Below are 17,188 nucleotides of genomic sequence, written 5' to 3'. Positions count from 1 at the left end.
CTTTTTAGTTTTTAAAATAATATTAAAGAGTTTAGTAAGCCAAGAAACTCCCAAATCTCCCAAATATTTCCACACTTCAATTGGGATATCATCAGGTCCTACAGACTTTCCACCCTTGGTTTTCTTTAAAGCCTCCTCAACTTCTTTTTTACTAATGCGACGGTAAAAATGAAACGTTTTATTATTATTTACGATATTAAGATCACTAAGGTCAATCGTATTTTCAGAAACTTCATTAAAAAGTTTATCAAAATAACTCACCCACCTATGTTAAATGTTTTTTTCTAAGAAAAGTACTTCTTGATTTTCATCTTTAATACACTTTACTTGAGTTAAATCTTTACTTTTATTCTCTCTTTGTTTCGCTAGTTTATACATATATTTTTCACTCTCCTTAGTATCTAATCTATTATAAAGATATTTTTCTCAGTTCTCTAAGCTTTTACATTTAAACCAATTTTTATAACATAACTTCTTATATTTTATCTTTTCTTGCACATTATTATTCCACCACCAACTATTTTTATTTATAAATACTTTTTTTTTTATTCTCCAAGCACATCTTTTGCTACTTGTTTAATAATGTTTGTTACTTTATCCCACATAACATTTGTTTCTTTATGAACATCCCAAATTTTGAAATCATGAATTTTACTCATAAAAATAATTTTATTTGTTTTTAGTTTCTCCTATCTAATTCTACGATGATGAGTCCTAGTATTCTTTATTTTATAACTCTTCATCTTAAAATCTAGAACTAATAAACGATGTTGGGTACTTAAATTCTCACTTGAAATAACTTTACAATCTTTACAAACCTAATAGTTAAAAAAAATTAATATTAATTTCATTACATGAAATCTTAAAATCCTAATTTAAATGTAAAAATTGATACAATTATAAAATAAAATAAACCTAACTTATTGTATATATTAACTACTCTAGGCCCAATAAAGCTCTCTCGTAAAGGTGTAAGTAGAAGACATTCGCTAGGAATTCAAGTGGCCATGAATTTAGTGGTTTAAACTAGCCGAGCTTGAGAGAGCCCAAAGTTTGCTCGTGTTCAACTTCTTTAATTTTTTTCTGAATGTGCTCGTGTTTGAAATAGTTCATGTTCATCTTGATTCAAATTTGTTTGTTCGACTTGTTAGGCTGAAATTTGAGCTCATCTCGAGCTTTGATTAATCAAGTAACTCAATTAACTTTTTATCAAGTCGAGCCTTGCCTTGAGCTCTTGTTCAATTTTTATCTCAAATGACTAAAATTTTTATTTAAAATGCTTAAAATAAGTTATGAGTATACCGCAATAAGTCAATCCAATAACCAGGACTCCCACACGGCTATAAGGCTTAAATAAGGGTTTGCACTCCATACATTTAAACACAGATAAGCAAAGTTCCCCAAATAATGTGAGACTAAACAAATATAAGAGATAACATAAGAAAAAATTTATTGGTTTCCGTGATTCACGAACCGTGAAATTCGACTCCAGCCTTCACCATATTTTTTTGTGGGCATTTACATACATACCAGCCAATTCCTATGTATTTACAAATCTAACACCTATACTTTTTACATTTATATCACCCAAATCTCTTATATCGCATTTTTTAAAATACAACATAAAAAATTAATATAAGAAAGAATACAAATAAATATTATTATTTAATTATTTTAAACCAAAACGAGCAGAACACAAACAAACAAATATTTTTTCATGTTTAGCTCGTTTATAAATCAAGTTAAAAAATTGTTCGTGTTTGGCTCGCTCGTTCAATGATCAAATCGAACATGAGCTACTTAACAAACTAAACATGAGTTGTTCGTGAATGACGTGCTTTTTTGACGGCCCTAGCCATGATAGAAGAGGGGGAGAAACTAACTTACAAACATCTTCTTAATTATGCAATAAGTGTATAATTGATCATAAAAGGCAAAATCAAACTTCTGAATTTAGGCATCTTTCATATGTTATAATGTGTTTACTAGTTATTAAAAATATTCAAATCAATTTTTAGGTGCTGAGTGTTTTTAAAACTAAGCTAATAAAATAAAAAAACAAAACATAGAAAAAATGTACTAATAAAAGGAAAAACAAAAAACAAATATGATCCCAAACAAGTCTTAAGTCAATGACAGATATAATTGAAACCACTTTGTTTTGAAGATAATAGAAAGCTCAAGTCATCAACTCCGTAGGATATACAAGTGTTTCATCACAAAGCATGTCAGACGTAATATAACAGCCTACGTACATAATTTCTTCTCCTAGTTGTCACTAAGATAGAGCTGACCCAATTTCAAGCATAAAGAATATAGAAGAAATGAAATTGCTCAAAATTTGGCATACCAAAATTCTGGAAATATTGCAATTAAATATTCATGCTGACACCAAGCAATAGTGATCAAATGCAAATGAAAAAATAAAATAAAATAAATAATAAAAAAACAGTTGCGGTATCACATGTAATACTTTATATATTTTTTATTCAACACCTCAGAACTAAAATTGTGTAATCAATTATGCTTCAGAATCACTTGCATATTCACCATGATATCCATGGAAACAAATGAAACATATAAAAATATAAAAATAAAAAAATAAAAACAGAATTGACCTGGTATATAAATGAGAGTATATAAAGTAACATCATATCATTTGCTGAAATTTTCCTTAGAAAGAAAATCAAAAGGACTAGAATTTAAGTAAAAAAACAATACTTCAAGGTTTAAAAGCTTAAAGAGGGACTGTACCAATGTCCAATCATCATCGATCACAGGAAAGCCAGCGATCCCATACCTCACCAGCTTTTCGAGTGCTGTGACCATGAAATTTGATGAAAATAAGAAACTAACAAAACTTAAATAAGTAAAGACATTTATTAAACAGAACATAAGAACCTTCATCAACTGAAGTAGATGGCTTGACGGTGATGAGATCATCCTTTTTTGTCATAAAATCGCCAATAGTGTAAATACCATTGTTGGACTGTAAATCATCAGATGAACCACATTACAATAAAATTAAAATAGCAAAAATTTTTAGGGAAATCAAGCACATGGATCATGCTAAATGAAGCAAAAGATCACCACCTCTGTTAAAATGTGAAAAATAAGTCATAGTGAAGGATGATTATATGCCATGTTATAGTTCCAAACTTGAAATCTAAATCAAAGCAGGACAAAATCAAACAAAACAATTGAACCAAATAAGCCTAACAACAGTTGGAACTAAACCAAATTCAATTGGAGAGTCTTTATTCATGTTGGACATTAGTTGAAGCTGAGTATGTTTTCTATCTAGCTATCATTGAATGGCGAATTTACACAAACAATAAATTATTGTTCCATGAATGGTAATTTCAATCCTGAGATGCTTATTTCCCTTTTTTCTTTCTCACACAACTGATCCTTTGTTTCTAATGAATGTTCCCTGGCGATTTTATACATCTCATTTGCTCTACCTTTAATACTAAGTTTATTATATAAATCATTAGAAGATACAGCTTCTGCTTTGCTCAATATTCTCCATGCAAAAATTGTAACATTCATATAATCGTTGTAAGGCTTAATAATACACATCTTCTGCCACCTTCTAAAAATAATTTTTTGCTCGTTTGCGCCTCTCATTGAACCTCCTTATCTTCTCACTAATGTCCAACATGCATAAAGACTCTCCAATAACTTCTATGACAATCCTTTTAAAAGAACTCAAACCATCTTATCAGACATTAGATTTGGTTCAAAAAAATATTTACAAGTACTTCTCTTAGTGGCCTATCAAGAACTTTTAACAATCTCACATTATTCAATTTTCATTATCTTATATTATATAGACAAAGACTTTCTCCTTGAATCACTATAAAATCTTTGCTAAGGAATTTTACTTTTCCTACAAAAAAAATATATTAAATCCATTTGTGATATGGGGACTTTACATTTGAAAAAGATTAAGTGCTTCTCATTTGTGAGAATATACATTAATTTAATATCATAGATTACTGTAAATTCAAATATTACTTCTATGATTGCAATTCATTCTTCTACTCCACACCCACATAAAAACCTCACAACCTAGCCTATTATAACTTAACGTCCATTCAAGTACCCCGAATAACAATGCTTTCTCTATGAAGCATATATTGTAAGCTCATCCTTATTATCCCAACATCTTCTAATTCAACTTAAAAAGCATAAGTATTAATCATATTTATATTACTCACATGGATAGTCATTTTAATTGTAATCATCTGATTATTCATTGATGCAGCGAACCATCAGCATAAGTATCACATCATGGATATTCAATATGTCATAAAATCATCTACAAATTACTAAATGATTTGTTTTGTTATTAATAAAAAAGACATCTATGTTAGTGAAGAAATAGGGATGATTACTTTGGTAAAAAGCAATTCTCCTTCATTCATGAGTTGGGCTTCTATAGAGCCTTACAAACTTTTTACAAGTACTTCTTCTATATTTCTTCTATATTTCTTATTTACAATTAGACCCCTCAAAATAAGATACAAATCTCAAGACTCCACCTCAAGGTGGGCAAAAGATATCCACTAAGTCCATCTTGTCACATAATCTAGACAAACCTAATGAACTAAGTTCTTTAGTGAGGTCGTCAGCCACTTATTGTCCAGTGGATACATGACTTAGCTCCAGTAGCCCATTATTTAGCTTTTCCTTGATGAAGAATCTATCAATCTCCACGTGTTTGGTTCTATCGTGTTGAACCAGGTTGTTGGCAATGTTGATTGTTGACTTGTTGTCACACCACAACTTCATTTGAATTCCTTGATCCACCTTGAGCTCAACCAACAAGGCTCTCAGCCACATCATCTTTGCAACTTCAAAGGCCATGGCCCTATACTCTATCTCTGTTGTTGACCTTGCTACTACAGATTTTTTACTGCTCTTCCAAGAGACCAAGTTGCCACCTATGAACATGGAGTATCCTGAGGTGGATCTTTTGTCATCAACACAACTCGCCCAGTCAGCATCACAATAGCTCTCAATGTCTATGTGTCTGTTCTTTCTGAACAACAACACCTTTCCTAGTGCACTCTTCAGGTACCTCAAAATCTTCATATGGTCCTTCCTTAGATCATGCATATAGCAGCTCACCATACTCATTGTAAATGAGATGTTAGGACGAGTGTGACACAGATAAAAGACAACCCACCAATCTCTGGTATCTCTCACGATCAACTGGCTCTCCTGTCTCTGCGCTCAATTTGGTCTTCTGATCAATTGGAGAGACTGCAGGCTTGCATACCAGTGTGTCGGTTTCTATGAAAAGATCTAGTACATACTTTCTCTGAGATAAGACCGTCTCCTCTGGTCCACGAGTCACCTCAATCTTAAGGAAGTATTTAAGTTGTCCAAGGTCCTTCACTTCAAAGTTTTAGCCCAATCTAATCTTTAGTTGAACAATCTCTGTCTCATCATCACCAGTGATAATCATGTCATCAAAATACACAATAAGCATAGTAATGTGACCACCAGAACTTTTCTAAACTTGTCAAACTAGGCTTGAGGAGATTGCTTCAAGCCATAAAGCGACTTCCTAAGCCTGCACAGCTTTCCCACAATCTGACTTGTATTGAATCTTGTTGGTATGTCCATATACACCTCCTTAAATAACTAAACATGAAGAAAAATATTCTTCACATCAAGTTCGTGTAACCTCCACCCACCATTCACAACTAGAGAAACCAGTGTCCTTGTTGTGCTCATCTTCGCCACCGATGCAAAGATCTTGTCATAGTCAATGTCATGTGTCTGATTGTACCCTTTTGCCACCAATCGTATCTTGTAACGCTCCACGTTCATTTCTGAATTTTGTTTTACTGGGGAAATTCACTTGCACCCAACTGCATTTTTCCCTGCTGATAATGGCACCATCTCTCACGTCGCGTTCTTATCGAGAGCACCAAGTTCCTCTAACAAAGCAGTCTTCCACTTTGGATCCTCCTTAGCTATCTGCCAACACTTGGGTATAGAGACAATGTCTAAATATGCAATGAATGCTCCGAGTACAGATGATATGTTAGAATATGAGACAAACTGAACAATGTCATGTGAGAAACCAAAACAATTACGAAAATAACGATCAGGAGAGTCAAACTGAGCAATGTCATGTGAGAAACCAAAACAATTACGAGAATAACGATCAGGAGAGCGACCCACATTACTGCAAGAGGTCCTCCTTAAAGCAATGAGAGTGGGAAGAGAAGGGAGAGGAATCATATTACCAGGGAAATCGGATTCTAAAGTGGAAGGTGTAGGTATCTCAGGGGTTGAGGTAGACCATGACAAGGGAATTGATGACACGAATGGCACGGCAGACACTGTTCCCAGACTTAATGGCACAAGTGACACGGCAGACATTGTTCCTAGACTTGATGGCACAAGTGGCATGACAGACATTGTTCCCTCATTCTATCTTTTCATCCTTTTATACCCTCTCTGCTCCCTTTGAGTTTGAATCTCTCTACCTTCAGGCTCATTTTCCTCATTTTTCAGTTTTCCCTCAGTTGATCCTTCCCACACAAAAAGACAAGGAATCAATCCCACATGCACCACTCTCTGACCATCACTATTCTCCCCCTCACGCCTCATACATCCAGTATCTGAGAGTCACCAAAGGATGAGATCACCTGCAGAATGTGGTATGGTTCGAACTCTCTAAAAGATATATTCATGCTCACAAACAATCTCTTCTTTATCGAACTCCAACAAACATGCCCCTTTTTGGTAGCAGAATAACCCACAAAAACACACTTCACAACTCTAAGATCCATTTTCCCCACTGATAAACTGTTGTTCTTCGCAAAACATACACAGCCAAAAAGCTTCAATGGGAGGATTCTGCTATTATCTCATTTCAGCATCTGACGAGAAGACTTCCAATCCAACACTGTTAAGAGCATTTTTGTCGATCAATTGAGCCGCTGTCAAAACCGCTTGCCACCACAAGTGTTTTAGGACATCCATTGTGATCATCATGCTCCAAGCTACTTATAGAAGGTGTCTATTCTTTCTCTCTGCTACTCCGTTTTGTGTCGGTGAGTATGAATATGTGGTTTGATTTCATACCCCTTAAGCTGACAAGTATTCTCCAAACGACTTGTTGGTATACTCTATCTCATTATCAGACTTCAATATCTTTACTACAACACCATATTAAGTTTGAATCGAATTGTGAAAGTCTTTAAAGCAGGCAAGCACATTATTTTTATTTCTCATCAGATAAAGCCAAATAACACGAGAAAAACAATCCATGAAAAACACAAAATATCTGTAACCATCCATAGAAGTTGTAAAACAAGGTCATAAATCTGAGTGTACCAAATCAAAAACATGAACTTCTTTCAGAACTAGTATAAGAGCTCCTGATATATTTACCAAACTCACAAGCATCACCCACAAGGTTCTGTTTCTTTGTCTTTTCATATAAGGATGGATATAAACGACTAAATAAACTAAATGACCATGCGTTTGTGATGTAGTAGCAAAACATCCTTCACACTCTTCTCAGATCCTCCTGCTCCAGTATTCTCAATCATGAATGATAAAGCTTACTTCATCCCCTCTCTATCCAAATACCAGAGTCCACTATGTTATGTGTTTGTCCCAAGTCTCTGGCTAGTCTCATTCTCTTGAAAAATCACCTTCGAAATATCAAATGTAACAACACAATTTAATTGGAGTATAATGACACTAATGGATAAAATGTTCACCATAAAAGAAGGAACATACAAAACATTAGACAAAGCTATAAAATTTGTACACCTCACTATACCTTTATCAACCATAGGCCGTGTTGTACCATCAACGATCTGAATACTCTCTGAAACCATTAGTTGAGTGTAGAAAGAGAACTCACTAGCAACACCTGTCACATGTCGAGATGCACCAGAATCTACGATCAATTTTGGTGATCTTGTGGTGGATATTGAGGCAAGAGAATGTGCATCACGAGTATCTATGACTGAGTGAGCATAACTAACAATGCTTCCCTTGGTGGAAGCATCCTCAAACACATCTGTTACTCTGCTTCCTTTTTAACAGCTATGGTAACTCATGATCCTCATCGGTAAAAATTACTTGTCTTTCCCTCATTCTTTGCTACCATCTTATTTGTCTGATAGCCTCCTTTTTCAACTCTGCCAGTTCTAGAACGAGAAGAGAATTTTCCTCCACCTACACCACTAGATGAGTAGCCACCACCACTATAACTGTAGCCTGAACATTCGAACACATCTTTGGCTTGGCCTTGTTGACTGATATTTGTCGACCGTTCAACATTTTATTGTGCATCTCCCTGATAGCATCCTCCATTGCATCTCTGTCAGCAAAAGTCACAAATCCAAATCCAAGAGGTTGCCCCGTATCGCTTTCCATCATAATTCACACATCCAACACCTTGCTGAATCTACTAAACATAGCATCAAGTTGTCATTCTATGGTACTCCATGACAAGCCCCCTATAAAGATACATACTTCCTCCTTCCCTGACATCGCTTCTACCGGCTATCAAGTTCTCCTTCAAAACTTGCACTTGAGAGAAAAGCCGCCCTCACCTTCTCCACATTCTCCTTCCCAACCCATGCCATCAGCGTGCTCTGCTGCAACGCACGACCAAGTGAGAAGGGAAGTAGCCATGGCTTCTTCCCTTGGCTACTTCCCTTTCAGCTTGTTCATTGTATTTAGGTTAAGTGTGGCCTCCTCCTTGCACTGTGCAAAATCGCCTCCTCATCACATTTAGGTTAAGTGTCCCCTCCTTCTGAGTCACCTTGCACTGTTTTGCTTCAAAGATTGATCCGCACAGCAGCTTCTGCGATTGAAGCCCTCTTCCTTCCGCAATCGATCCTATTTGTTGTTCTGCACGACAGAGCCATGGTCCCTTTTGTTTATACTGTCTCATGTGTAAGCTTCTTGATTCGGTCGAAGCCCTAGCTTGCTTCTCCTCTACAGTTCCCAAAAGCTTCCACCATTTTGCCGATTCCTTCCCTATCTTCCTCAGCTAGCATGCGATCGTAGATCGAGCAGCGACGATGTTGACTCTGATACCATGAAGAAATAGGGATGATTACTTTGCTTAAAAACTGTTTTCCTTCATTCATGAGTTGGGGTTTTATAAGTCCTTACAAACATTTAACACATAACCCCTAGACTTCTTCTATATTTTCTATTTACAATTAGACCCCTAAAAATAAGATACAAATCTCAACAGTTAGCAACACTTTTATTAAAGAATTGCTTTAATGAAAGATACAGTATTATTCTTGGGGATCGCATCATAATCCAATCAACTTTGTATTTGCATACTCTTACCTCGGTGTTTGTGGTTCATAGTTCTCATAATATTCATGAATTTTATATGGTCATCTAGTTAGGACTCACAACAATGTTGTTAACATCTTGTATCTCATAAATTTGTCTTTTACACTTACTCTTTTCCCCCAAATACGGATGCCTATAAAATAAAATGAATGCACACCATGTACATTTCATTTTTTTTTCCAAATTGCACCATTTTTATCATTGAAAATGAATGCTTTTGTGAAAAAATATTTTTTATTATCATATTATGCTTTTATTTTATAAAACTACTCTTATGTTTTTGTAGAAAACCTTAGAAAAATTCTATAGTTTATATTAATAATTTGTTATAAAAAAAAAATTCAATGTCATGTCATTTTTTACTTTTTACATTCACATTCTGTCATTTTGACTGTGTTATAAAATGCTAGTGTTTGTGTCTCACGTCCATGCTTCATAGATCCTTAAACGTCATGTTGGAGTTGACAATAAAGCAATTGATACACTTAGTTGCATCCATTCAATTTTTGCTATGATATCCATTTTAGTGCGTCACGACTGAAACCAGGTTATATGTTCTCTTCTAACTTCAAGAACATCTACACAACATTATATATAAATAGTCACCCCACTCCTTTTACCATTACACTTCATCACGGCTTCCTCACTTGAAAATCATTCCGCTATGTCCCCTACACATCCCAATAAGATTGTTTAACTAAGAGTTACATGTGACTGATTTGGCTATCAAACTAATATTGAATTTTCTTATAAAACATCATCAATATTTAATTCCATGTGTGATATTACTTGAGTTATTGGTCAGTGTGATGCAATTAGGGTGGCAAGGCATTTAAAGCAGCTCATTAGACCTTAAATGTCATTATTCAACTTTTCCTCACCCTAATAAATTTTTTGTAAAAATCAGTTCTTGATTTATTGTGGATTGCATTCTAAGATGACCACATCCATTATAATCAATTGATTCTCAAAATATAGTCACTTTTTGCTCTGTAAGAAAACTTTGGATGCCTCACGCATGATAAGTGTATTCTTTTGAGGCATTGTTCATCTCTATGGGCTTCTCACTTCTGTACTTATTATTTGACAGATTGTTAGGTAATTTAGTCACTTCAGGGGAAACTTTTTGATACCATGTTAATACATTTATCAAGAAAAATGTCAAAATGTTCCTTAGACTATTTTCATGAGACTATTTTAATCTTAAATTATAAATATATCCAACTTAGTCCCTTAACTCCTTAAATAAGGTTCAACAAAGTACCTCTTTTATATTATTTAATATAGAAGTTGTAAAACAAGGTCATAAATCTGAGTGTACCAAATCAAAAACATGAACTTCTTTCAGAACTAGTATAAGAGCTCCTGATATATTTACCAAACTCACAAGCATCACCCACAAGGTTCTGTTTCTTTGTCTTTTCATATAAGGATGGATATAAACGACTAAATAAACTAAATGACCATGCGTTTGTGATGTAGTAGCAAAACATCCTTCACACTCTTCTCAGATCCTCCTGCTCCAGTATTCTCAATCATGAATGATAAAGCTTACTTCATCCCCTCTCTATCCAAATACCAGAGTCCACTATGTTATGTGTTTGTCCCAAGTCTCTGGCTAGTCTCATTCTCTTGAAAAATCACCTTCGAAATATCAAATGTAACAACACAATTTAATTGGAGTATAATGACACTAATGGATAAAATGTTCACCATAAAAGAAGGAACATACAAAACATTAGACAAAGCTATAAAATTTGTACACCTCACTATACCTTTATCAACCATAGGCCGTGTTGTACCATCAACGATCTGAATACTCTCTGAAACCATTAGTTGAGTGTAGAAAGAGAACTCACTAGCAACACCTGTCACATGTCGAGATGCACCAGAATCTACTATCAATTTTGGTGATCTTGTGGTGGATATTGAGGCAAGAGAATGTGCATCACGAGTATCTATGACTGAGTGAGCATAACTAACAATGCTTCCCTTGGTGGAAGCATCCTCAAACACATCTGTTACTCTGCTTCCTTTTTAACAGCTATGGTAACTCATGATCCTCATCGGTAAAAATTACTTGTCTTTCCCTCATTCTTTGCTACCATCTTATTTGTCTGATAGCCTCCTTTTTCAACTCTGCCAGTTCTAGAACGAGAAGAGAATTTTCCTCCACCTACACCACTAGATGAGTAGCCACCACCACTATAACTGTAGCCTGAACATTCGAACACATCTTTGGCTTGGCCTTGTTGACTGATATTTGTCGACCGTTCAACATTTTATTGTGCATCTCCCTGATAGCATCCTCCATTGCATCTCTGTCAGCAAAAGTCACAAATCCAAATCCAAGAGGTTGCCCCGTATCGCTTTCCATCATAATTCACACATCCAACACCTTGCTGAATCTACTAAACATAGCATCAAGTTGTCATTCTATGGTACTCCATGACAAGCCCCCTATAAAGATACATACTTCCTCCTTCCCTGACATCGCTTCTACCGGCTATCAAGTTCTCCTTCAAAACTTGCACTTGAGAGAAAAGCCGCCCTCACCTTCTCCACATTCTCCTTCCCAACCCATGCCATCAGCGTGCTCTGCTGCAACGCACGACCAAGTGAGAAGGGAAGTAGCCATGGCTTCTTCCCTTGGCTACTTCCCTTTCAGCTTGTTCATTGTATTTAGGTTAAGTGTGGCCTCCTCCTTGCACTGTGCAAAATCGCCTCCTCATCACATTTAGGTTAAGTGTCCCCTCCTTCTGAGTCACCTTGCACTGTTTTGCTTCAAAGATTGATCCGCACAGCAGCTTCTGCGATTGAAGCCCTCTTCCTTCCGCAATCGATCCTATTTGTTGTTCTGCACGACAGAGCCATGGTCCCTTTTGTTTATACTGTCTCATGTGTAAGCTTCTTGATTCGGTCGAAGCCCTAGCTTGCTTCTCCTCTACAGTTCCCAAAAGCTTCCACCATTTTGCCGATTCCTTCCCTATCTTCCTCAGCTAGCATGCGATCGTAGATCGAGCAGCGACGATGTTGACTCTGATACCATGAAGAAATAGGGATGATTACTTTGCTTAAAAACTGTTTTCCTTCATTCATGAGTTGGGGTTTTATAAGTCCTTACAAACATTTAACACATAACCCGTAGACTTCTTCTAAATTTTCTATTTACAATTAGACCCCTAAAAATAAGATACAAATCTCAACAGTTAGCAACACTTTTATTAAAGAATTGCTTTAATGAAAGATACAGTATTATTCTTGGGGATCGCATCATAATCCAATCAACTTTGTATTTGCATACTCTTACCTCGGTGTTTGTGGTTCATAGTTCTCATAATATTCATGAATTTTATATGGTCATCTAGTTAGGACTCACAACAATGTTGTTAACATCTTGTATCTCATAAATTTGTCTTTTACACTTAACTCTTTTCCCCCAAATACGGATGCCTATAAAATAAAATGAATGCACACCATGTACATTTCATTTTTTTTTCCAAATTGCACCATTTTTATCATTGAAAATGAATGCTTTTGTGAAAAAATATTTTTTATTATCATATTATGCTTTTATTTTATAAAACTACTCTTATGTTTTTGTAGAAAACCTTAGAAAAATTCTATAGTTTATATTAATAATTTGTTATAAAAAAAAAATTCAATGTCATGTCATTTTTTACTTTTTACATTCACATTCTGTCATTTTGACTGTGTTATAAAATGCTAGTGTTTGTGTCTCACGTCCATGCTTCATAGATCCTTAAACGTCATGTTGGAGTTGACAATAAAGCAATTGATACACTTAGTTGCATCCATTCAATTTTTGCTATGATATCCATTTTAGTGCGTCACGACTGAAACCAGGTTATATGTTCTCTTCTAACTTCAAGAACATCTACACAACATTATATATAAATAGTCACCCCACTCCTTTTACCATTACACTTCATCACGGCTTCCTCACTTGAAAATCATTCCGCTATGTCCCCTACACATCCCAATAAGATTGTTTAACTAAGAGTTACATGTGACTGATTTGGCTATCAAACTAATATTGAATTTTCTTATAAAACATCATCAATATTTAATTCCATGTGTGATATTACTTGAGTTATTGGTCAGTGTGATGCAATTAGGGTGGCAAGGCATTTAAAGCAGCTCATTAGACCTTAAATGTCATTATTCAACTTTTCCTCACCCTAATAAATTTTTTGTAAAAATCAGTTCTTGATTTATTGTGGATTGCATTCTAAGATGACCACATCCATTATAATCAATTGATTCTCAAAATATAGTCACTTTTTGCTCTGTAAGAAAACTTTGGATGCCTCACGCATGATAAGTGTATTCTTTTGAGGCATTGTTCATCTCTATGGGCTTCTCACTTCTGTACTTATTATTTGACAGATTGTTAGGTAATTTAGTCACTTCAGGGGAAACTTTTTGATACCATGTTAATACATTTATCAAGAAAAATGTCAAAATGTTCCTTAGACTATTTTCATGAGACTATTTTAATCTTAAATTATAAATATATCCAACTTAGTCCCTTAACTCCTTAAATAAGGTTCAACAAAGTACCTCTTTTATATTATTTAATATCAAATTTGAAGATTCAACTATTTTGGACTGGTTTTGAGAAATCAAGTAATTATTTTAGATCAAGTATGAGGAGTCTAAGAACTATTTTGATCTCCTTTTTTTTTTTTTAATGTTGATTGTTTTTCACCTATAAATCAATGTCCTAATAAAAGTAGTCAACTATTGTTTAAGACAAGTTTGTGTTATTCTTTGGGTGAAAAATTAGCAAGTCTTAGTGTTACCAATTATTGAATTTGCATATAATAATATTCTATATAAAACCACAATTATGCCATCTTTTTGAATTTTTTAATGATAAATCCCCTGCTTCTTTATTAATCTAATTTCTCTACCTACTAATCATTTTTTTTTTCTTTTTATACCACTAATTTTATTGAGCATATTCATAAATTACATCAAAACATTTTGTTCGACAAATTGAAAAATATAAGATAGCTATCATTGCTCATCAAAGGCATTGCAAGTTGAATCAATATTATGTTTTATTTCAAATTCTCATAGATCATGTTATTGTATATCCCTTAAGAAACTTTATCTTGATCTTCAAATCATATCAAAATCTTAAAGAAAGGCCCAATATATATTTAATTGATTTTTCGTATGTGTATAATATTAGTCTTTTTTTCAATATCAAAAATTTATACCCTTTAGAAGGAATTTCGAGCATCTTTTGTTGCCCACAGTATTTGAAGGTGAAGTTTCTTCTTTGAATACCACTACTATTCTGTCATACACTCACTCCTTCCACAAGTGTCTTTAAGCCTATTGTTATGAATAAAAGGATTACAAAATTGCAATCAAGAATCTCGAAGTGCTTTTGAAAAATCGGCTACATATAGGGAACCCTAAAGATGATACGAATATAAAATTGCAAGTGCCTCCAAATCCCCCCCCTCCCTTCCTCCTATTGTTCTAGCTTTTGGAGGCCATCTAATTTAATTCTCTCTTCTTTGTATCAATCAAGTAGAAATGCAAATGCCTTCACCATCTCAAAATCAAGATATGATATTTGCAACAAAGGAGAATCTTCAACTTCCACCTCTCATCACTAACCCATTCACCTAAGCAAGTTTATCTTTCAATGCTATATCCACTACTATCTCAACCCTTTTTTCCAATATTTACCATTCCAATATACAATAACTTCTAATATTCTAACCGACATTTGATTTTTTTCTATTTAGTTTCTTGCAAACAATCAAACTTTCTTACAATCATTGAGTTAATCAATTTTTATCTTCCTATTTAAACCCCACTAAAATTCACATTGCAAATCTAATTTTAGTTTTAGATCTAGCTAATCCTAGTTCAATTTTCAGAACAACTAAATTATGGGATTTCACAATCAGGTAATTTTTTTTGTAATCAAAATCTAGTTATGACATATCACTTACAAGTGACATCTAACCCAACCTTCACAAAATTTTCACCACAATAAGTATGCTGCATCTTATGGGTAATATCCTAGCAAAACCTTAACCGCCCTTGACTACGATAAATTTATGTTACGGCACAATACATTCAGGAATGCTTGGGCACTAACAAAATATTGAAATTTAAAGTAATATCATTACTTTAGCACAAGTTCAACAATTAGCGATCGATTTAATATCAATCCATGATTTTTTCTATCAAGTTTCAGGAAGACTAACACTAGTGTTTTAGTCAAATATGTATCCAGATTGTAGGAGGTCAAGAAAGCATCTAAGAAAATGAACATGAATGAAGACACCGCATGCAGAGATGCATGCGATATCCGACCTACACCGTAGATCACAGTGATCTACGGTGAAGATGTATTTCGGTGGGTCATACTTTATTTTTACGACCTACACCGTAGATCACAGTGATCTACGGTGAAAATGTATTTCGGTGGGTCATACTTTATTTTTTTTTTTTTGTAAGAAAAAAAAATTTGATTGCAGATTAACGTGATCTACGGTCTCTGCATATGCGGTAAAAATTTGATTGCAGATTAACGTGATCTACGGTCTTTGCATATGCGGTGGTGTCCGCATGCAATAATTTTTCGCACGTCAGTGGCGATTTAACGACGTGTTGCCCTACGGTAGCGATTTACCGACGTGTCACCCGACGGTTGGCCCTCCGGACTCAATATTTTTTTCTCCAAATTGGGCCCCACAAAAATCTTAATTAGTTTATATGCCGCATTGTACCAACTCTATTTGTCAAAATTTACAATTTTGTCTTCTATAGGAATGGGAAAACAAAGACAAGCACAATGGTTGCGCGTATCTTTCATAATGATCCTTAGAGATTACGAGACTCCAATAAAAGTTCTCTCATAGTTATCTCGATGTAACATTTTCAAGCTCGTTAAATTGAAGCCCTGATTATTACCACGACACTAATCTAAAAGGCGCACCTTCATCGAATTCGAAACCAAAGACCCATTCCTCGCCGAGGCGGATACCCTGCCGTCAGCCGCCGGAAACAGGCAAATGGATCGCCGACGGATCGAGGGTCCGGAGAACGGCACGAATGATCCGCCGAAGAAGGCGGGGACCGTAGCCGACCGGAGAACAGCAGCTGCAGGACACAGTTGATGGAGAACAAGAGAATCCGATGGCAAAGATCCCATTGCCGCCTGCCTGTTCTCTCTTCTCAAGCCCTATATCTGGCTGAAAACAGAGAGAATCGGCTTAGGGTTGGATATATATAGAGAGGAAGAACTGGTATGAAACTGCAACATAGGGGATTCAATTTGATTTTGAGTTGGGCGGGCCGACACTTCTGTCAATGTTGTTCGAACTTTCTTGTAGGGCTGGCTCTGTTCGTTGGACTTCATGTGAAAGAAGACGAAGAAATGGTATGTGGGAAGGTTCTAGTCCGACTTATATCAACATTATTATACACGTGTTTTTAATGTTAAATGATGCAAGAAAAAAAAATATTAAAATATTCATTTTTATAAGTATTCTTTTTAATTGATTAATGAAAATGACAAATGAAACGAAATTATTTTTTTTTTTTTTTGAGAATTTCATCAAGTGCTGCTTCTTATTATTTGTTGGCAGTCCAAGTATGGTATTATATTTGATTCAAAGTTTAAAATATGTGTCTTTGAGAACTTAGTTTGAAAGAAATAAATATGTTAGAAAGAATATTGAAGTAATATTATGTTGGCATTAATTTTTTATGTTACACGTGTAAGATATCCACTTGAATGACTTGGGACTATTTGTTATTCATTTATAGCGTT

The 17,188-nt window shown here is 34.8% G+C and overlaps 1 protein-coding gene across 2 annotated transcripts in view; it reads right to left on the bottom strand.

The window, feature by feature from the left end:
• Positions 1-16,791, bottom strand: part of LOC110027128 (CBS domain-containing protein CBSX1, chloroplastic-like) — a 33,234-nt gene extending 16,443 nt beyond the window's left edge. The window contains exons 1-4 of one of the 2 annotated variants that reach the window (XM_020728440.1): positions 16,716-16,758; positions 16,352-16,607; positions 2,902-2,989; positions 2,755-2,819 (exon numbers count right to left, since the gene is read on the bottom strand). In XM_020728440.1, the coding sequence (XP_020584099.1) occupies positions 2,755-2,819; positions 2,902-2,989; positions 16,352-16,567 (369 nt within the window). In that variant the 5' untranslated portion in view covers positions 16,568-16,607; positions 16,716-16,758. Of the gene's footprint in view, positions 1-2,754; positions 2,820-2,901; positions 2,990-16,351 lie in introns of both variants that reach the window. The other variant, XM_020728431.1, reaches the window with a different exon arrangement.
• Between the last annotated feature and the right edge of the window lie 397 nt (positions 16,792-17,188).

This window comes from Phalaenopsis equestris, unplaced genomic scaffold (genome assembly GCF_001263595.1).
Source record: "Phalaenopsis equestris unplaced genomic scaffold, ASM126359v1 Scaffold000002, whole genome shotgun sequence".
Classification (NCBI taxonomy): domain Eukaryota; kingdom Viridiplantae; phylum Streptophyta; class Magnoliopsida; order Asparagales; family Orchidaceae; genus Phalaenopsis; species Phalaenopsis equestris.
Note: the sequence above shows the minus strand (reverse complement) of the source record. Positions and strands in the feature narration are given on the sequence as shown.